The 17,242-nt window shown below is 41.8% G+C and overlaps 1 protein-coding gene across 2 annotated transcripts in view; it reads left to right on the forward strand.

Moving 5' to 3' along the window:
- The first annotated feature begins 810 nt into the window (after positions 1–810).
- The window catches only part of LOC308115691 (ephrin type-A receptor 3-like), an 83,165-nt gene continuing 66,733 nt past the window's right edge, over positions 811–17,242 (forward strand). For both annotated transcript variants that reach the window (XM_080473343.1, XM_080473342.1), the window contains exon 1: positions 811–1,000. In XM_080473343.1, coding sequence (XP_080329469.1) covers positions 883–1,000 — 118 coding nt within the window. In that variant the 5' untranslated portion in view covers positions 811–882. The remainder of the gene's footprint in view (positions 1,001–17,242) is intronic.

Genomic DNA, 17,242 nt, shown 5'->3' on the forward strand with positions numbered 1-17,242 from the left:
TTGGATCCTAATGAGATGGCTGGATTTGTTTTGGTTTGACCCAGAAAGGACATGTGATTCTTTTACGTCTTAGAATGACTTTCTCAGTAAGATATTCTGGTTTGATTTAAAAAAAAATAAAAAATCTAGGCACAATGTATTTGAGTTTCCTGGGCATTTACCTCATTAGATATGTATCCTTGAATGGAGGTCATTGATACATTTCTTCATTGTTTCATTTATTCATTTATGTATTTTTTCAAATTTATTTTTAGGTTTCCAGCTTTTTCACATTTGCCACTGATGAAGGTGGAAGAACTGATGAACCTGGAACTATGACTGAATAAGTTATAAATGCAGGTGACAATACATATTCTTTAAAATGATTCTCAAAGTTAGAATTATACAGGCCAATCTAATCCCATAAGAAGATTGGGTTTGGGGGGTATTTATAGCATATTTGAAGCATTGTTCTATCATGGCCTTAAAATGAGATTACACATTTTTAGAGGCTTGAGGAGCTGACAAAAATGGTTCTGTTGTTAACAAGCGTTGAGCTGAAGAGAAGAAAAGTGGGCTTCAGCTCTCGCAGTTGTTTCAAATCATTGAAAAACGAATCATTAAAATGAGAAAAGTCAACATGGAACTAAATCACTCAATCAGATGTTTATTTTTATGCAGACTAACCTTGTCTGTGCACATCAGCCCAAAGCCAGGCGGCTGATTGACAGAACTTGGCTGACTGTGGACCCTCCTTCCCAGCGTCCCCTCCTCTCTCTCTCTCCCCTCGCTCTCGTCTCCTCTCCTTCCCTCTGCTCTCTCTCCCTCCTCAATCGCAAGGCTGCGCTCACCGACTCGACACCGCCGACAGGGATGCAGCGAGGGCGCAGCGCAGCCTGAAAAATGGCACCACCACCGCGCGTCCTGTGGATCTATCCATCCCCGTTCCTCCTGTCCGTCCTGCTGATTTTTCACGAGTTGTCGCCGTGCCGAGCCTTACGGAATTACCCGGAGAATGAAGGTGGGTGTGCTGGCGGACGTGTGTGTGTGTGTGTGTGAACCTGTGAGTGGAGTTGGATGACTTGGTCGTGCGTCGCGCTGGCGGATTTGGTGAGAAGGAGTGCGCGCGGGCGCAGCGGCGGAGACCTCCGTTAAGTGCTCGGCATGGTTATGAATCATGCATAAAGAAAAAGCGGAAAGTGGCAGTGAGAGATGGCAAAAAAAAAAAAAAAAAAAAAAACGTTCGTCACGTTTTTTTTTTTCTTTTCTGAGCATACTGACATTAAATTTGTATGACATATACCCACGCGGGCGGCCGTGCCATGCTGGGAGCCAGAGGAGGCTGAGGTCGAGGATTCACTTTGTAACATCAAGGCTCTTAAAGTAGTCTAACTTATAATAATTATAGCGAAACAACATTGGCATCTCTGCCAAAAATCCTTCTTAATTATTGATATCTTAATTATTACACACTGATGAATGCTGTTCTTTTTTGTGCGCGCTGCGACTGAAGTCTATTGCTTCAGTCTGCAAATGAGCAGCAGCAATTACATTAGATTTGTCACACGCTGCTGCCGAGGCTCTCTCAGTTATTGTATTAACATCGATGCTCAGCCTGAAATTAGCCAATGCATTTACTTACTAACTACTTCTGACTGCTTGGTGGGCTGAAACATTGGAGCTGGCTTGTTTAATGGGATGTTGAACTCCCACATAAATGGAGAGAAGTGCAGAACCGCATGTCCACAAGTTCTGTTCACAATAAGACCGTTTGGAGGTGATTTGGGCCAATATCTGGAAGTCTGTGCTGTTGCTTTGCTTGATTGTACTCCATGATACAGGATTGTCTTTCTGTGAACCATTTAATGTTTTAAATGTTTGAGTTCCTCAAAAAGCTCCAGTCAGTTATGTCTTGAAGCTCAGCAAAGCCTTTTCATCTCTGTGAATTGACTTCCATTGATATTTTCTGCCTTCTCTCAATAAGTGACACACACACATACACACCTCAACTTCCAGGCTTACCCTGGATGACTTAAACATGCAGATGATTCACCGACTGGGCCCGGCCAAGATTTAAATGGACCTCCTGTCTCCCGCTGACTTAACAGTATAAGCAGTGTGTGTACATACATCCTACTGAATGTATGTCAGCGCCGGCAGGAGTTCAAGCAGAACAAAGGCTCTGGAGGATAGATAGTGAGAGAGAGAGTGAGAGAGAGAGAGAGAGAAGAGGAGGGTTTTAACAGCAGGAGACAATGCACGTGAGGGAGACACTAACACTGTGTTAAAATATTCATTAAAAAGAGCATGAGTGATGAAACCAAGTGGAAGTCAAAGGAAACTCCTGTTGATTTAGATAAACACGGAGAGGGCATGCCAGTTGCTGGGATTGTTTGTGTGTGTGTACAGATCATGTTCAGCTTGTTCTTTTCAATCTTTGAGGTGACTGACAAGTCAGAGAGGCTTCCATTACAAACGCTTTGTACGCCAGGTGCCGGGCAGTGTTGCACCGTGGGGCAATCCGTGTCACACGTTTGTACTTTGATTATCTCGTCAGTTCCTGCTGTTTGTAACACTTATCTACAATTTTGCCTATAAATCCATTGTGTGTGTGTGTGTGTGTGTGTGTGTGTGTGTGTGTGTGTGTGTGTGTGTGTGTGTGTGTGTGTGATCCAATGGCACAACAATCCAATGAAGCCATTTTTGTCAACCGCTCTGCTTTTACCTTTTGGCTTGCCAGTTTTCCTGCTGCGTCTGCACGCCTAATAGAAGGATTGTGCGTCCCTGTGCCAGCATGTCTGTGTGTGTATATACCTTGTGTTTGCCTATAAAGGTGCATATTCTCCACCCACGCATCTCAGTAGCCGTGTTATTCCAGGAAATCCTCCCTCTGAGTCTGTCTAGTAGCAGAAGCGAGGCTGTCATAAAAGGAGAGATACAGCTCTCAAGGCTCAATTAGGAATACAGTCCCTTTGATGGAGCTGATAGTGTTAGCAGGAAAGTAGTGTTAAGCTGTCAACAAGCTTAGTTTACTACCAGAGCTATTGATCTGCTCCAAAATTGTTTGGCATTTACGAGAAACTCTGTTGTGAGGACAGTCTGGCAGAACTCGGCTCCTCTGCATCGTTTTGCAAAATTACTTTAAATTGGAGGAATAATTTTACCCGAGTGGCGAACATGAGTTGCAGTGGAAAGCGGTTCGTTCAAAAGCTGCGAGCGAAAAGAAGCAACGCAACGCTTTTGAAGGTTTTTGTTGTCAAAAGTAGTGAGAAGAGGAGGACAGGATGTGTTTCATTGCACCAGCAGAGGGAGCCCAGTACTCCCTCTGTCTGGACCCCGAGGGCATACTGATGTAACAGTGGGGTGGTGGATGCTCGGGGGTCTCCCCTCGGTTCCTTTTTGGTTGCGCTGTGTCCTCATCCCCGCTTAACCGCCTACCTGTGTGTTCTCGAACGCTGGAACAATGTGTTTCTCCTTTTGTTGTTTTCCCCATTTCCTTTCCTACTGACTGCAACCTCCTTGTGCAGAATCACGCAGGGGAAAGAAGCAGACTATCACAACTTTCTATTTTTGTGTTTTCACTCTCTCTCTCTCTCTCTCTCTCTCTCTCTCTCTCTCTCTCTCTCTCTCTCTCTCTCACTGCAAATTTATTGCCTCAAATCTGGACAAAAAAAAGAAGAAGTGCAGCCTTGTGCTTGCTTTCTCTGCAACTGGATCTTGATTACTGTGTACTAACGGAAGCAAATAAATTATCCAAACCCGAATTTGGCTTGAATTCTCTTACAAAAGGATATTCAACTGAATTAATCAGGAATGGTGGGGAACGATGACAATGTAGAAAAAAATGTGACTCAACTCCGGGTTACGTTAGAGATTTGAGGTTTACGGGTAATCTATGCTTGCACTTGGTAATACACTGTACTTTGTAGTCTTTGTAGTTTTTCATTGAATTGGCCTGGGGTGGTGGTGATGGGTTGGTGGTGGAAGCTTCTGTATCGCGATTAATGTTAACATGGGGTGAGCAGCTAGTGCAGAGGCAAGCATATGTAGGGCTTGCCCTTCACTTACACACACACACACACACACACACACACACACACACACACACACACACACACACACACACACACACACACACACACACACACACACACACACACACACACACACACACACACACACACACACACATGCACACACCTTATGATTCACACAAGATCCTGACTGCGGTATAATGCTGGGTCAAAGGTCTCATCTGGTTTAATTGCTTTAATCTATAATGGCTGCTTGTAGTTATCGGCAGAGCCATACCTCAAGAAGCGTGTGTGTGTGTGTGTGTGTGTGTGTGTGTGTGTGTGTGTGTGTCCAAGAGAATTGCTCTGCTCCCATGTTACAACCATGACCTTGGACAGGAAAGGATATAGATCTCCGTTCTCATCAGAGACCCGCAGCAAGCTTGAGCACCCTCCTGGTTCCTACCTCCACTCCGATATCGCTCTAATCCCACTCTTTTGTATCCGCCCTCCAATGTTTTCACTCTGCCTCCCTTGTGGTCTCCATCTCTGTATTGTTTGCTGTTGTTTTTTTTTTATTTGCTTTTTTACTGTTCATCTTCCTTCTCTGCTGCCTCTCGTTGCGCGTCTCTCTGACTCAGTAGGACAGGAGCCCAGAACCACTGTAGTATGTTTTCTGTAATGAGGGGGAGCTCCTATATCTGCTTAACACACACACACACACACACACACACACACACACACACACACACACACACACACACACACACACACACACACACACACACACACACACACACACACACACACAGTTATTCTATCTTAATGTATGGCTGGGGGGCAGTTTGGTGGTCTCGGTCCAGAGAATAGTGTCACGTATTCTGGGGGCTGGCTGATAGATGGGGTTATAAATACAACTCAGTGACAGAGAAGGATTCCGCTGCGAGGGCTTCACCTCATGGATTCAACGTGTGTGTATGTGTGTTTGAAAAGACAAAGAAAGATAGAGAGCGAGAGAGAGAGAAAGAGAGAGAGGGAGAGAGAGAGAGAGAGAGAGGACAAGAGGGAGAAAGACTGAAATTATAAATAAAAGGCAAATCCACCAGAGAAAAGCTGGGCGACAAAAACACAAGTGATAAGGGAAAAAAGAACAAAGACCGACACTTAGTTTAAAAAATGGAAGAGTTCAACCATCTCTCTGTGCTCTATTGAGCAGAGCGTCCATAACAGCGCCCACAGAGCCCTTGTCTTGTATTTATTGGTAGTCAGTGGCTGCTGAGCACAGTTTTGTAGTAGCTTCATCAATTCAAATTATTGCCTTTTTTCTGTTTAGTTTTTTTTTTTTTTTGAGGGGGGGGGGGGGGGGGGGGGATTAGGGTTAGGGATGTTTTGATAGTATTGGGGTTAAACTAGATAGTAGGACTGACTAAATGTACAGCAATAACCCGTCACGACCAGCACAGCAACATCTCTTGGTAATTGTTTTTTCCATTAAAGCTTATTTGACATGATTTCTTTCTTTTTTCATGTGTATCCCTCAAGAGACAATGGATTCTACTAGTTAGGAGTCTTTGAAGGGCATTATGTTGCTATTCAGTCATCTAGTTGATCATAGAGCAAACACAGAAACACAGACACACACACACACACTTTCACTTAGAGCATGTTTTTGGACCGTGGGAGCTAAAAAAATTCCCAAACTGACATTCTGGAACCGTGGAAATGTTCGCCACGGATCAAGAGTGCGAACCACTTCATCACTCCAAAAAGAGAAAATTGCACACATGTTATTCAAAATCTTACAGTGTTGCCAAGCCCTGCTTCAACAAGTCAGACTGAAATGAGCAGGGTTTTTTTTGTTTTCAAGAGACCTTGAGCAAGCACCTGAAACCAACTAAAACACTCAGTACAGTAGCCCTTCAGGAGCACGACCCAACTCCGCTTTGTCAACACATTATGGGTGGTTTGAAAAATGTGTATTTGTGGCTTTACCGCCTTCATTGTCACTCTGAAGTTTTTACACCCCGCCAAAAAGCGTGCTTGTGCATAACCTGACAGAAATCTGATGAGGCGCATTACAAAAAAGAAACACCTTGTTCCTTCATGAGATGTAAGAGGTGCCAGACTGGCTATTTAACCACTGCTTTCCAGTCTGCGTGCTACGCTGAGACGACTGCTGTCTACTGGCAGCAGCAGCATCACATGTACAGTGCAGACATGAGTGGAACAGATGTTCTCATCTGACGCGCAGAAACTGAATAAGCGTCTTAGAAATCTCAACCTATTCCTTTATGGAGTGAAAAAAAAAAAGTAATAGTAACTATTAATGTGCTGCTCATGCCACAATTCTGCAGACTTCAGCAAAAATCTAATGTAATGTCAGTCAGATTTATTTGCTGACTGTGCATTTATAAAAAAAAAAAGGACATGGAACTCCCATAGACAGAGGTTTACTTTATTGTAATGAAAACAGATGTAATGCTGGGTGAACTCCAGTGCTCCCACAAAATAACTTTTTTTTTCTTCACATGGTACCTATTAACCCTTTATCAGGCATGTGACCATATATAGTAATTTCTGTATTTTTTTCTTGTTTACTTAAAACAAACCCTTATAAAGCAATTAGAGCTTTTTTTCCTTTCTTTTTTTGCCTGACAGAATCTCACTGAAAGCCTGGGACAACCAGATTGTGAAAGTCTTTGCAAGACATCCAATTTCATTTCTTTCGTATATACAGGGTTTTTTTTGTTTTTCTAACAATATGTTGGCTACTGTGTCATTTTGTTTAGTTTTAGACCCCCTAAAGAGGCTACAATATGGATGGCATTTAATTAAGTTCTACTTAAAATAACTTCAAAAATGTTACAGAACAAAACAAAAAGGCATTTCAATTCAATGTTAACAGGTTTTAATTACATTCTGTAATCAGAACTGTCACATCAAAAGTATTGAAGCGATGCAGGCTGCATGGCGCGGTCGTGGTGCTTCACAAGGAGAACAATACTGGCTTGTTTGTGGGGTTTTCCATGGATGGACATCTATTATAAGTTGTCTTTAAATGAATTGAAAATAAGTCTACATAGTGATTAAAAGTACAGTGACCTATTTTCTAACAAGCATACGGTCTTAGCGTTTATTAAGGGGGGGACATGGTTGTGTTATCCAGCCACTGATATTTAACAGTTTTCAGGGTTGAAAGATTGCCAGTGAAATTTCTGTCCTCAGTGTGTGAAGCCTGATGGCTGCAGTCAAATTTGGACTTTAGTGTGGTCCCACAATTCCTTTGACCTCACTGTGTCTGTTGACCCCTTCCCCCTTCCCTTCAAGCCCTTAACTGCTGGTCAAATCACTGACGATCACTCAACCTTGACCACTGTCTAGCCACCACCAAAAACATGCCCTCTTCTCCTTCTTGTTCCCTTGCTGCCCCTCCTCACGCACATCTCCAACCCCCAACGTGCCCTCCGTCTTGACCTTTTTGGCTAAATTGAATTTAGTTGTTTCCTTACTTCTATCCCGCTTTGTTTTTCTTGTTGTTTGTCCCTGTAGTTTCGATTTTGCCTTTGCTGTGAAAGACTGCATCAGCCATCTTTACAAATAAACATCCCTGGATTTGGGTCAGCTATAGAAAAGGCCGTTCACTCACCACTGCCCCGAGCTTTTCTGTTCTGATGAGCAGCTGTGAAGGTAATATTAGGAACAAAAAAACAAAAAAAAAAACTTGAAACTTTGAAAATCGTCAGAAAACATTTACACAGAGATTCTTTGAGTTGAAATGGGTCAAATTTACTCTGTACAAATGCAGCTGCGCTGTCTTCACTTGTTCAAACACTTGAAAAGACCTCTGTTAAAGTATTCTTGAAAAGCAATGTCTTCCAGCTGTGAAAATTATGGCTGCTACTACGAGAAGCGTAGGCAGAGGTATATGACACTGAAACCCTGCAGCAGCGCTCGGCTGCTTGTGAAAAGTCTGTATTTGTCCATTTAAAGTCAATAGTAAAACGTTTCAGCTGCTTAAGCTCAACCAGACATTAAGTGCAGAGGTGGCAGATAATTTTATAAGACAGAACGGCAAATAAACCCATTTTTGTTTTAAGAATTTTTGCAGCTTCTCAGATGGTTCACGTGTCGAAGTTGGGGCATTTTTGTTCTGTTAGCACTGCTCCCGGAGCAGTTTAGGGGGTCTTCTTTCCTCACTCACATCCTTTAGTTTCAGTCTGTCATTGCTGACTTTCCTTTACAACATAGTAACGGGCACAGAGTGCAAATAAGTTTAATTTAATGGAGGCACCAGGGCAGATAGGCAGGCTCCAACACAGACATGTCACAGACTACTGTGGGTGTGCGACCATTAAACGCTTGTGTGTGTGCGTGTGTGTGTGTGTGTTATGGTGTGCATCAACAGTGGAAACCTGTCTAAGCACACTTTTATCTGACATGTGATTGCCTATCTGTCTCCACCACTGAGGCTCACTCCTGAGATTCCAGGCCAATTTACCCTCCTGTGACCAACCACTGTGTGACAGCTGTGTGCGTGTGTGTGCGTGTGTGTGCGTGTGTGTGCGTGTGTGTGTGTGTGTGTGTGTGTGTGCAGATGAATGTCTTAACAACTAGTAGAGACCAAAAAAGGTCAAGGAAAAGCCAAAACAAAACAAAATAAAAGCAGAGGGAGCCTATTTGAAGTGACAGTGTTTGCAGATGCTCCTGGATAAATTAGCTGTCGCGTGTGTTAATAAAGAAGAAGAGCTTTGTCATTCTCTACTTGTCCTTTTTATTAACCTCTCAATTTTATTTTACATTTTATTTCAATTGTGAATGTGTGGCTACATGACAGTGTTATTGTCCGTGAAGGTGGATGGCATTTGCTCTGTAAGTTATCTCCGAACTCTCAAGGTCTCTGGTTTGTGTGCGTCTGTTTGTATGGAAGTGTTTGCTCATTATTGTAGACATGTTTGTGTGTTTGAACGCGCACGTGTGTGTTCTTTGCCCTTGATGAGGTGTTGGCATACTAGAGGAAGAAGCCTATTAAAAAAAACAAGTGTCTGGATCTGCCTGGGTGTCACAGTTCAACAGTGTAAGCATTCAACCAGCATGCCCAGACAAGGCCGTACACAAACACACACGGGCACACACACACACACACACACACACACACACACACACACACACACACACACACACACACACACACACACACACACACACACACACACACACACACACACACACACACACACACACACACACACCGCACAAATGCATGCAACACGCCCCAGAGCCTCTTCAAGCGACAAACTAGGGCAGTGCTCCTGTCATAGTCTGTCAGAATATCATCTTTTCTGTCCTGCTCACGCTGCCAGTATATGAAATAGCAGCGTAGGCTAATGTGCCTCCTGCTACAGTGGAAATTGAAAAAGTGCAACCGCTCTCATCTTCAGTTCATCTCATACATAAATATTTATTGTTTTACATTTTAAAACATTTTCTATGATTTTGACCATTGTGCACATTCGTCCTTCAAGATTGATTGTTTTGCTTTAAAAAAAAAAATCTCTGTTAACCGCTTCACTTAATTATCATCACGGATATCCTCTTAACTGGCGTAACACGTGTATATCTTTAATCTTGACAACTAGAACAGATTGTTACCCTGGAAACCAATCTTATATTTTACTATACATCGAGAGCTGGAGATAAAATATGCAGGGATGCAGTAATTTGACTACAAAAGGCTTGTTTGATCATTTTACAGAGAGATCTTAGAAAGATTTGCTTTCATAAAGACTTTTTAATGTACTAATTAAAGCTCGCTTAAACATGTATACTTTGTGAAGTCAAACAACCAGTTGATTCATTGACTGCTAGTTTGATAAAAAAAATAAAATAAAGCATAAATTGTACAATATACAATCTGCCATTTTCACTCATCTATTTGTCTGTTGAATCTGATGCAGGAAAACGGTCTTAGATTTGAGATTTCTAATAAACTGGATTTTAAATTAAACCTTTGCATTTTTGGACATTTGCTCAGATAGAAAAATGATCCCAAAAAAAACCTAAACTCCTCTTGGGATTTTCTAACATGATGTTGGAAAATCTTAAATCTAATATGTTTAATATAAAAAAAATAAAATAAAAAAGAATCATGTCCACATAATTTTTTTATGAAAAACATCAATCACAATACAATCAAACTTTTATCACTTGCTTTGTAATTAAGAGACAAATTACAGTTCTAACTTTTACGACACTGTCAATACCCTGCTTTTTATGATTTAATTTATGTCCTCGAAGTCTGACAAGAGATAATTCAGACAGCGAGCGACCATTTATCCATGCATGTTAAATGCTAATTGAATTTTATTTGTTTCGCAGAATCAGCTTTTACCTTCAGTGATCTGACTTTGCGTCTCGCTCATTTAAATAGTTATGGGCTCCTATGTAATTACGTGGGGTGATGCTTAATATAACTGATTTTAATCAATGTAATTCATTTCATCCCAAAGCTATATTTAATTTTGTGCTTGCTGAAGTACAGCAGACGAACAGAACATATGTGAAGTGAATGAATCGTAAGAAAGCAGAGGCAATTCAACTGGATCGCGGAGGAATTAAGATTAGGTTTTCATTTAAATCTATTAAATTATTCATAAATGCATTCATCTTGCTGATGGCGATCACGTTTGAAGAATAACAACTGTTTTTAACCCCCCTCAGAAATCAAGCTCGTTTGAACCATCTCCCAATAGAAAATATCCTCCATAATACTGAAATAGTGAAATGAAAAATATGGCAGAATTAGATTCGCCTGCTTCAAAGGAAACACATACTTAAACAGCACATGCTCGTAAAATCTGTTCAACATTATCCTTAATAATGACTCCATATGTTCAGTTATGGAGAGAAATATTCTTTAACTCCTTATAGGGCGTTCATTGAAACATCTCACTTTAGAGTAATAGTTTACGATTTTCAATACTTAGAAGTCAACGTAAAAATGGGCTATTTACACGTGACAAAATTAGTTGAAATGCTTTATCCCGGCCAAAAATCGAACGTTTCAAGCATGACAAGTCTCTGAGTTGGATAAATGTCTCATTAGATTTCTGCAACAGATTGGCTGCACGCTATTGAGTTCCAATATTCTACTATATCATAAATTACTTGCAAAAAGTAGCCTCATTATGACTCACTAAAAGCTTTGGGCAGAGGTTTGAACGGTCACTTTTGTTTTATCGGTACAATCTTTTGCTTAGTTATATGATTATATTTTCAAGTTAAATGCATCAATCAGGTGAACTGGGGCTGGAAGGAAATCAGCAAGAGAATAAAACCAGCAGCAGCACCCATTTAAGTGTTTATTAGAACAATTTAATCACATGTTATGTGGTTGTTATCAAAGTATTATTTTGAAAGAAACAGGAATGAGTGCAAATGTTCCCAAATAGGTTCACAAGCCAAATGAAAGAGTTAGATTAAGTTTAAAGGATTAAAAAGTTTAAAGTTGGCTTTCTTCACAAAGAAAATAATTTTTCCATGAAGAACTTCCTCTCAGTGTTGAAGGACGTCATATCTCCTCATGCTGTTTACATAACAGAGGCATTATGAAGGATCTCAGTCACAATGTGAAGCTTCCTTCTCAGCTGATGATTTCATTGTGAAACACTGAACTTATGTACATGGACAGAAAACTTGAAGAGTGATCGAGAGCCGCTGTTGTCTGTTTGGACGAGTGGAAGGAGAACTGATGAAAAGACAGCGAGCACAACAGACTTAGTTCCACGGCTGTGTGTGTGTGTGTGTGTGGGTTTTAGTTTTTTTCTCTCCTAAAGTTCAGAGCTCAAGTCTTCCCACTCCTTCATCCTGCTCTCCTTTGGCTCATTTGTTGCCCCGACAACGCTCTCACCCGTTGAACTGCACTCTCAGTGGAAGCAAGGGAAGGTGTGTGTGTGTGTGTGTGTGTGTGTGTGTGTGTGTGTGTGTGTGTGTGTGTGTGTGTGTGTGTGTGTGTGTGTGTGTGTGTGTGTGTGTGTGCGTCCTGACTAATACTGACAGATTGGGAGTGTGTTCGTGGTGTTACACTTTGTTTGGATATGCATCTACTGCAGTTTTATAAAAAGAAAAAGTCATTAGATTTTTCCATACTGACATTTCAGACATCTGCATGTGTTTGATGTACTAAAAGCAATGGTCCGACGTTTCTCCCTGACGACTTCAACCTTCTACAGCTTCTTCATGACAATAGAGCTGTTAGGTGGGGACAACAGGTGGTTTTGACCTTTTTTTTTTTCTCTCCATTATGTTTTACTTATTGCAGATTGTTACTGAAAACAGGCACACTGGTTTACTGACACAGCAGGTTTAAGGTGTACCCATGACAAATCATGTTTGGTCCCTCATTGCATCATCCTGCAGAGATGGAAGGTCCAAATGCTCTTGAACCTCCTGCAGGAAAGAGAAGGTTCTGCTCTGGCTGCTGACATGAGCTTCAACGATGAACTGATTCAAGTTTTGTTTTTAACATTGTGATCTTTAACTCATGACGTCTGAGGGTTGCACAGTGGTGTAGTGGTTAGCACTATCTCGTCATGTCTCATCAGTTTGCAGATTGCATATTGTTTCCTCCCGCAGTCCAAACAAGACACATTTGGCATTAATAAGTGACCCAGAATTACCCGTATGTGTGAATGTGTGTGACCGCCTGTCTCTTTGTGTTTGCCCTGTGATGGATTAGTGACATGTCCAGGATTTACCCCGCTGTCTCTCATAGTCAGCTTTGATTGGCTGTGCCTCGATATAGAATACGCATGGATATACAGTTGTTAGAAGCCCTCCCAGCAAAATCTAACTAACCAGCTGATTACAGGCCGAGTTAACTTAATAAAAAAAACCTTTAAACTCAAGCCTTTCACTGTTGGTGGCTGTTCTTTTAACGCATCGGTATTCCGCCATCAAGCACCTTGTGTGGCAGCCATCGTCATCGGTATGTGAGTGGCGGCATGAAAGGGTGAATGTGATTAAACAGTGTAAAGTGCTCGGAGGCGTCAGAAGCTGGAAAAAAGCGCCACATCAGTGAAGTTCATTTAACCATTTCATAACAGTTGCAATCCATTTCGAATGATGATTTAATTACCGAGGTCGAAGAGCCAAAATGCTCCATCTGTGAGTCATGTAACACAGCCAAGGAAGCCCAGAATAGCTCCTCCAAGTTTATCCTTTCATATTCAGCATGCCCATATGTGAGCTGTGAGAACAAGATTCATCCTCTTACAGCAGTAAAGCAAGTAATTAATATTAAAAATGTCGTTCGCAGATGTGGTTGCAAACTCTAATTTCAAAGCTAAGATTATGATGTCTTTATTTTGAGTCATGTTTTATGAGTCTCGGGTTTTCAGTGTGTGTGAGGTTGAGCCCTCAGAACTCCAATTATTTATTTTGCATTATAAGATATGATTGGGATCCGTGAAACACCGGCTCCGAAGATGGGGACGTTATGAAATAATCAATAGCTTCACTCGTCCCCTTTATTTCTTTTTAATTAGTGTTTCACTGTGACAAGTAACACACTATAAACCTTTAAACATAATCTTCTAAGTCACATTTAATGTTGTCGTACTTTTTTCTTTTTTTTTTACTCAATTTATTTTGCAGAAACACAAAAACCACAAAGAAAAGAAAATTGGTTAAGCTTAATTTCATCTGGCCCTTCAGTTTTCATGTCTACAGTAAGGATAAAAAAACTTTATCCTCAAAGACGGATTTCAAAATAACGTCACTAAAATCAAACTTTGTACCTCATTTTTCACAAGACACTCTTGTTTAAGGAATAAATTCTGAAGAGAACCTATGAGACAAAATATGCCTGCTCGAGTTAAATGAACCAAAACAAGCAACACAGTTGTTATCGTGATTGCTAAACATAAACCAAATAAGCAAGGTGAATTAATTAAAGACATGTCATGAAAAGAGCAGAAAACAAGAAGATATTGTTTCCAAATCTATACGAAAAGTTTGGAATCGGCCTTGTCCTTGTAAGTTTGCCCGTGTTTTATTTCTAAGGTTGAAAACAAAACATCGCTCATCGTGTTTATTGGACCACAAGCAGGCCACTTCAACATCTGCTAATTTGACCAATTTCAGTTGAGTATTGAGTATTTTGAGAAGAAGAAAAATCTCAAGAACTCATTATGTAGTCACATATTGTACTCTAAATTGAGTCAGTTTGGTGGTCTCATTGTGCAGTCCTTCTCTTTGTGGAGCTGGCACAGTCTTAAGGAGTGTGTGTGTGCGTGTGTGTGTGTGTGTGTGTGTGTGTGTGTGTGTGTGTGTGTGTGTGTGTGTGTGTGTGTGTGTGTGTGTGTGTGTGTGTGTGTGTGTGTGTGTGTGTGTGTGTGTGTGTGTGTGTGTGTGTGTGTGTGCGTGTGTGTGTGTGTGAGTGAGTGAGTGTGTGGAAGCATCCTGGTCTCTTTGTGTGCCAGTCTGGCTGTTGGCAGTGCCGTTTGATTCTTGGCAGGTGGATCACAGCTTCTTGCAGCCCAGCTGAAGCAGTGGATGGCGTCCAGCGAGAGAGTGGCAGAGAGACATACACAGACAAAGAGACGGAGCAAGAAAAAGAGAAGAAGACAGGGAGAGACAGACACCCCAGAGGGGGGGAAGCCGGAGTGTGAAGGAAAACAGAGAGACGCAGAAGGAGATGAAGAGACAAAGATTGAAAAAGTGCTTTCTATTTTCTCTACATGGCTCTATAAGCTGTTGGAGTTTCAATATATATATATATATAATTTTTATTTTTTAACCTTTGTATACTAGTTTATGACTCACAAATTCACACTCTCCACCCAGCAACCGTCTTATCTTACACTCCTAGAATGTAAACCTCACAGTATGGCGTTGAAAATCAATAAGACAGCTTGTCTCACTGTAACCAAACAGCCTTCACAGCACGCAGGGGTGTGGATCCGTGCACTTGTGCAAAATTTAAAGAAAGAACTGTGCGCTCACAGGCAAATTAGTGGGGCATTTTAAGTGCATTTTCAGTCACTAAGCACTTTTAGTTTCCAATAAAGCGACCACGTTTTGAAGGTGCACCATTGTGGGTGTAATATGTCATGTTTAGCTGCTCCCTAACCAATAGACTGTGTGTGTGTGCGTGTGTGCGTGCGTGCGTGCGTGCGTGCGCGCGTGTGTGTTTGTGTGTGTGTGTATGTGTGTGTGTGTGTGTGTGTGTGTGTGTGTGTGTGTGTGTGTGTGTGTGTGTGTGTGTGTGTGTGTGTGTGTGTGTGTGTGTGTGTGTGTGTGTGTGTGTGTGTGTGTGTGTGTGTGCATGTGCGAGACAGAGCCTGGTCATTAGATCGAACATGAGCCCGATCTGAGTGACTGAGTGATGAGCTTGGTGTTTTTATTCTGGACCAAAGCAGGCCTGGCCCAGGCTTAAATTTCACACACATACAATTTAGCCAGTTCCCTGGAGGAGGCGTGGAGTGAAAGGGAGAAGCGGGGAGAGCATTTAGAGATGGATGGATGAGTAGCGAGAGGAGTGCCATCTTGTTTGTCTGAGGAAGAATTTTAGGTATTTCCTTTAATTTTCTCCTGCACAGCCACTCACACACACACACACACACACACACACACACACACACACACACACACACACACACACACACACACACACACACACACACACACACACACACACACACACACACACACACACACACACACACACACACACACACACACACACACACACACACACACACACCCATACATATATGCATACTGGCTGTGTCAGCAGACAGGAAAGTACAGCTAATACATTATTGATGAATCCAGTCATTGATTACAAGTGATAAGTGGTATTGACATTGGGTGTGAGGAGAAGAGAAAAGTGTTGATGTGTAGGTTTATGTATATATGCATTTTCCCTGTGGGCCCCAAAATGGCTTTAGAATATGTAATGGCCTGGGCTACACTTTAGCTTACTCGACAGTACGAACAAATGTCTAATGAGAACAAACACAGTGGTTGCAAATATGCCAAAAACTTTCTTTCTCTCTTAACTCAGGAGTATAACCATAGTTTTAGCTCTATTTACACCGGTTTAAAGAGGTATCTCCCTGAGTTATCTGACCCTTTAAAACTGCCACGGCTGCACTCAGTTATCCTCTGTCAAACACATAAAATGTTATTAGGCTAAGTAAATCACAGAGAATATCACTGACATAATTGGCTGTATTTGAAACAGACAATTTTGCTTAATTCCTTGTTGATAGGTAGCTTTTATCTCTGGACAGAAATATAAGCCGGTTTGAAAAAGAATGCGAGCGGCTCTCTGTCGGGTCCTGAAATCATATATTATTATACTATTATGTCCCATTTCTCTGCGCCACTCAAAAGCCCATGAACTGAGGAAAGCAGTCTAAATGATGTTTAGTTCCTCTGAATACACACAGGGGCTGGAGGCTTTCTCTGACCTTTAGCTGCACAGCACCTCCTCTCCACAGTTTCAGTGTCATCCCTCTCATTTAATCCATCTCCCTCTCACCTCAGCTCTGCTGTGCTGCAGCTCCCTTTCTCTGCTTCATTATACCATGTGTGCACTATATTGTCTGGGCTCTTTTTCTCACTTAGACACACGTAGCAGACACACAAAGAAATGAGTGCTGTTATACACGTGCGCGTGTACGCACGGTGTTGCAGCATGAGGTGCCTCCCTGTTGTCATGCTGTGCTGAGGAGGACGGCTGGGATTCGGTTAAGGCTGATGAACAGCATGAGTGCCAAAAGAAGAGAAAGGCAGGAAAAAGAGAAGGATGGGCCAGTTTGGCAGTCCCGTAGTTATAATTAGTGGCTGGTAAACAGACACTTTCACCTCTCTACAGTTGAGCAATTTGTCTAATTTATATCAAGAAGAGCAAACTTCATGGTAGTTTCTCCAGGTCTCAGCTTGTCTCAGCTGCAAAAACGTGGAGGGAATCGTGCTGCTCTAAAGCGATGCAGTCAGTTTGAATTGTGTCAGGTCAGCAGTTCACACGTCTGATGTGTGATCTGTGGATTGAAAGCACACAAGGAAAGATTTCAGCAGAGGACGGATAATGTGGGAGAGACACAATGTGTGTGAAGAAGAGAGAGAAGCAGCGGTCTCTGCAGATGGATGCTGATTAAATATTGATGGTCAGCAGTGTTGAAGGCTTGATTAGGACCTGAGCGAGCCAAGCCTTGAACAGGCCGCTCACCTGCACATAAACAGGC

The sequence above is a fragment of the Lipophrys pholis genome (genome assembly GCF_963383615.2).
Source record: "Lipophrys pholis genome assembly, chromosome: 1".
NCBI lineage: Eukaryota > Metazoa > Chordata > Actinopteri > Blenniiformes > Blenniidae > Lipophrys > Lipophrys pholis.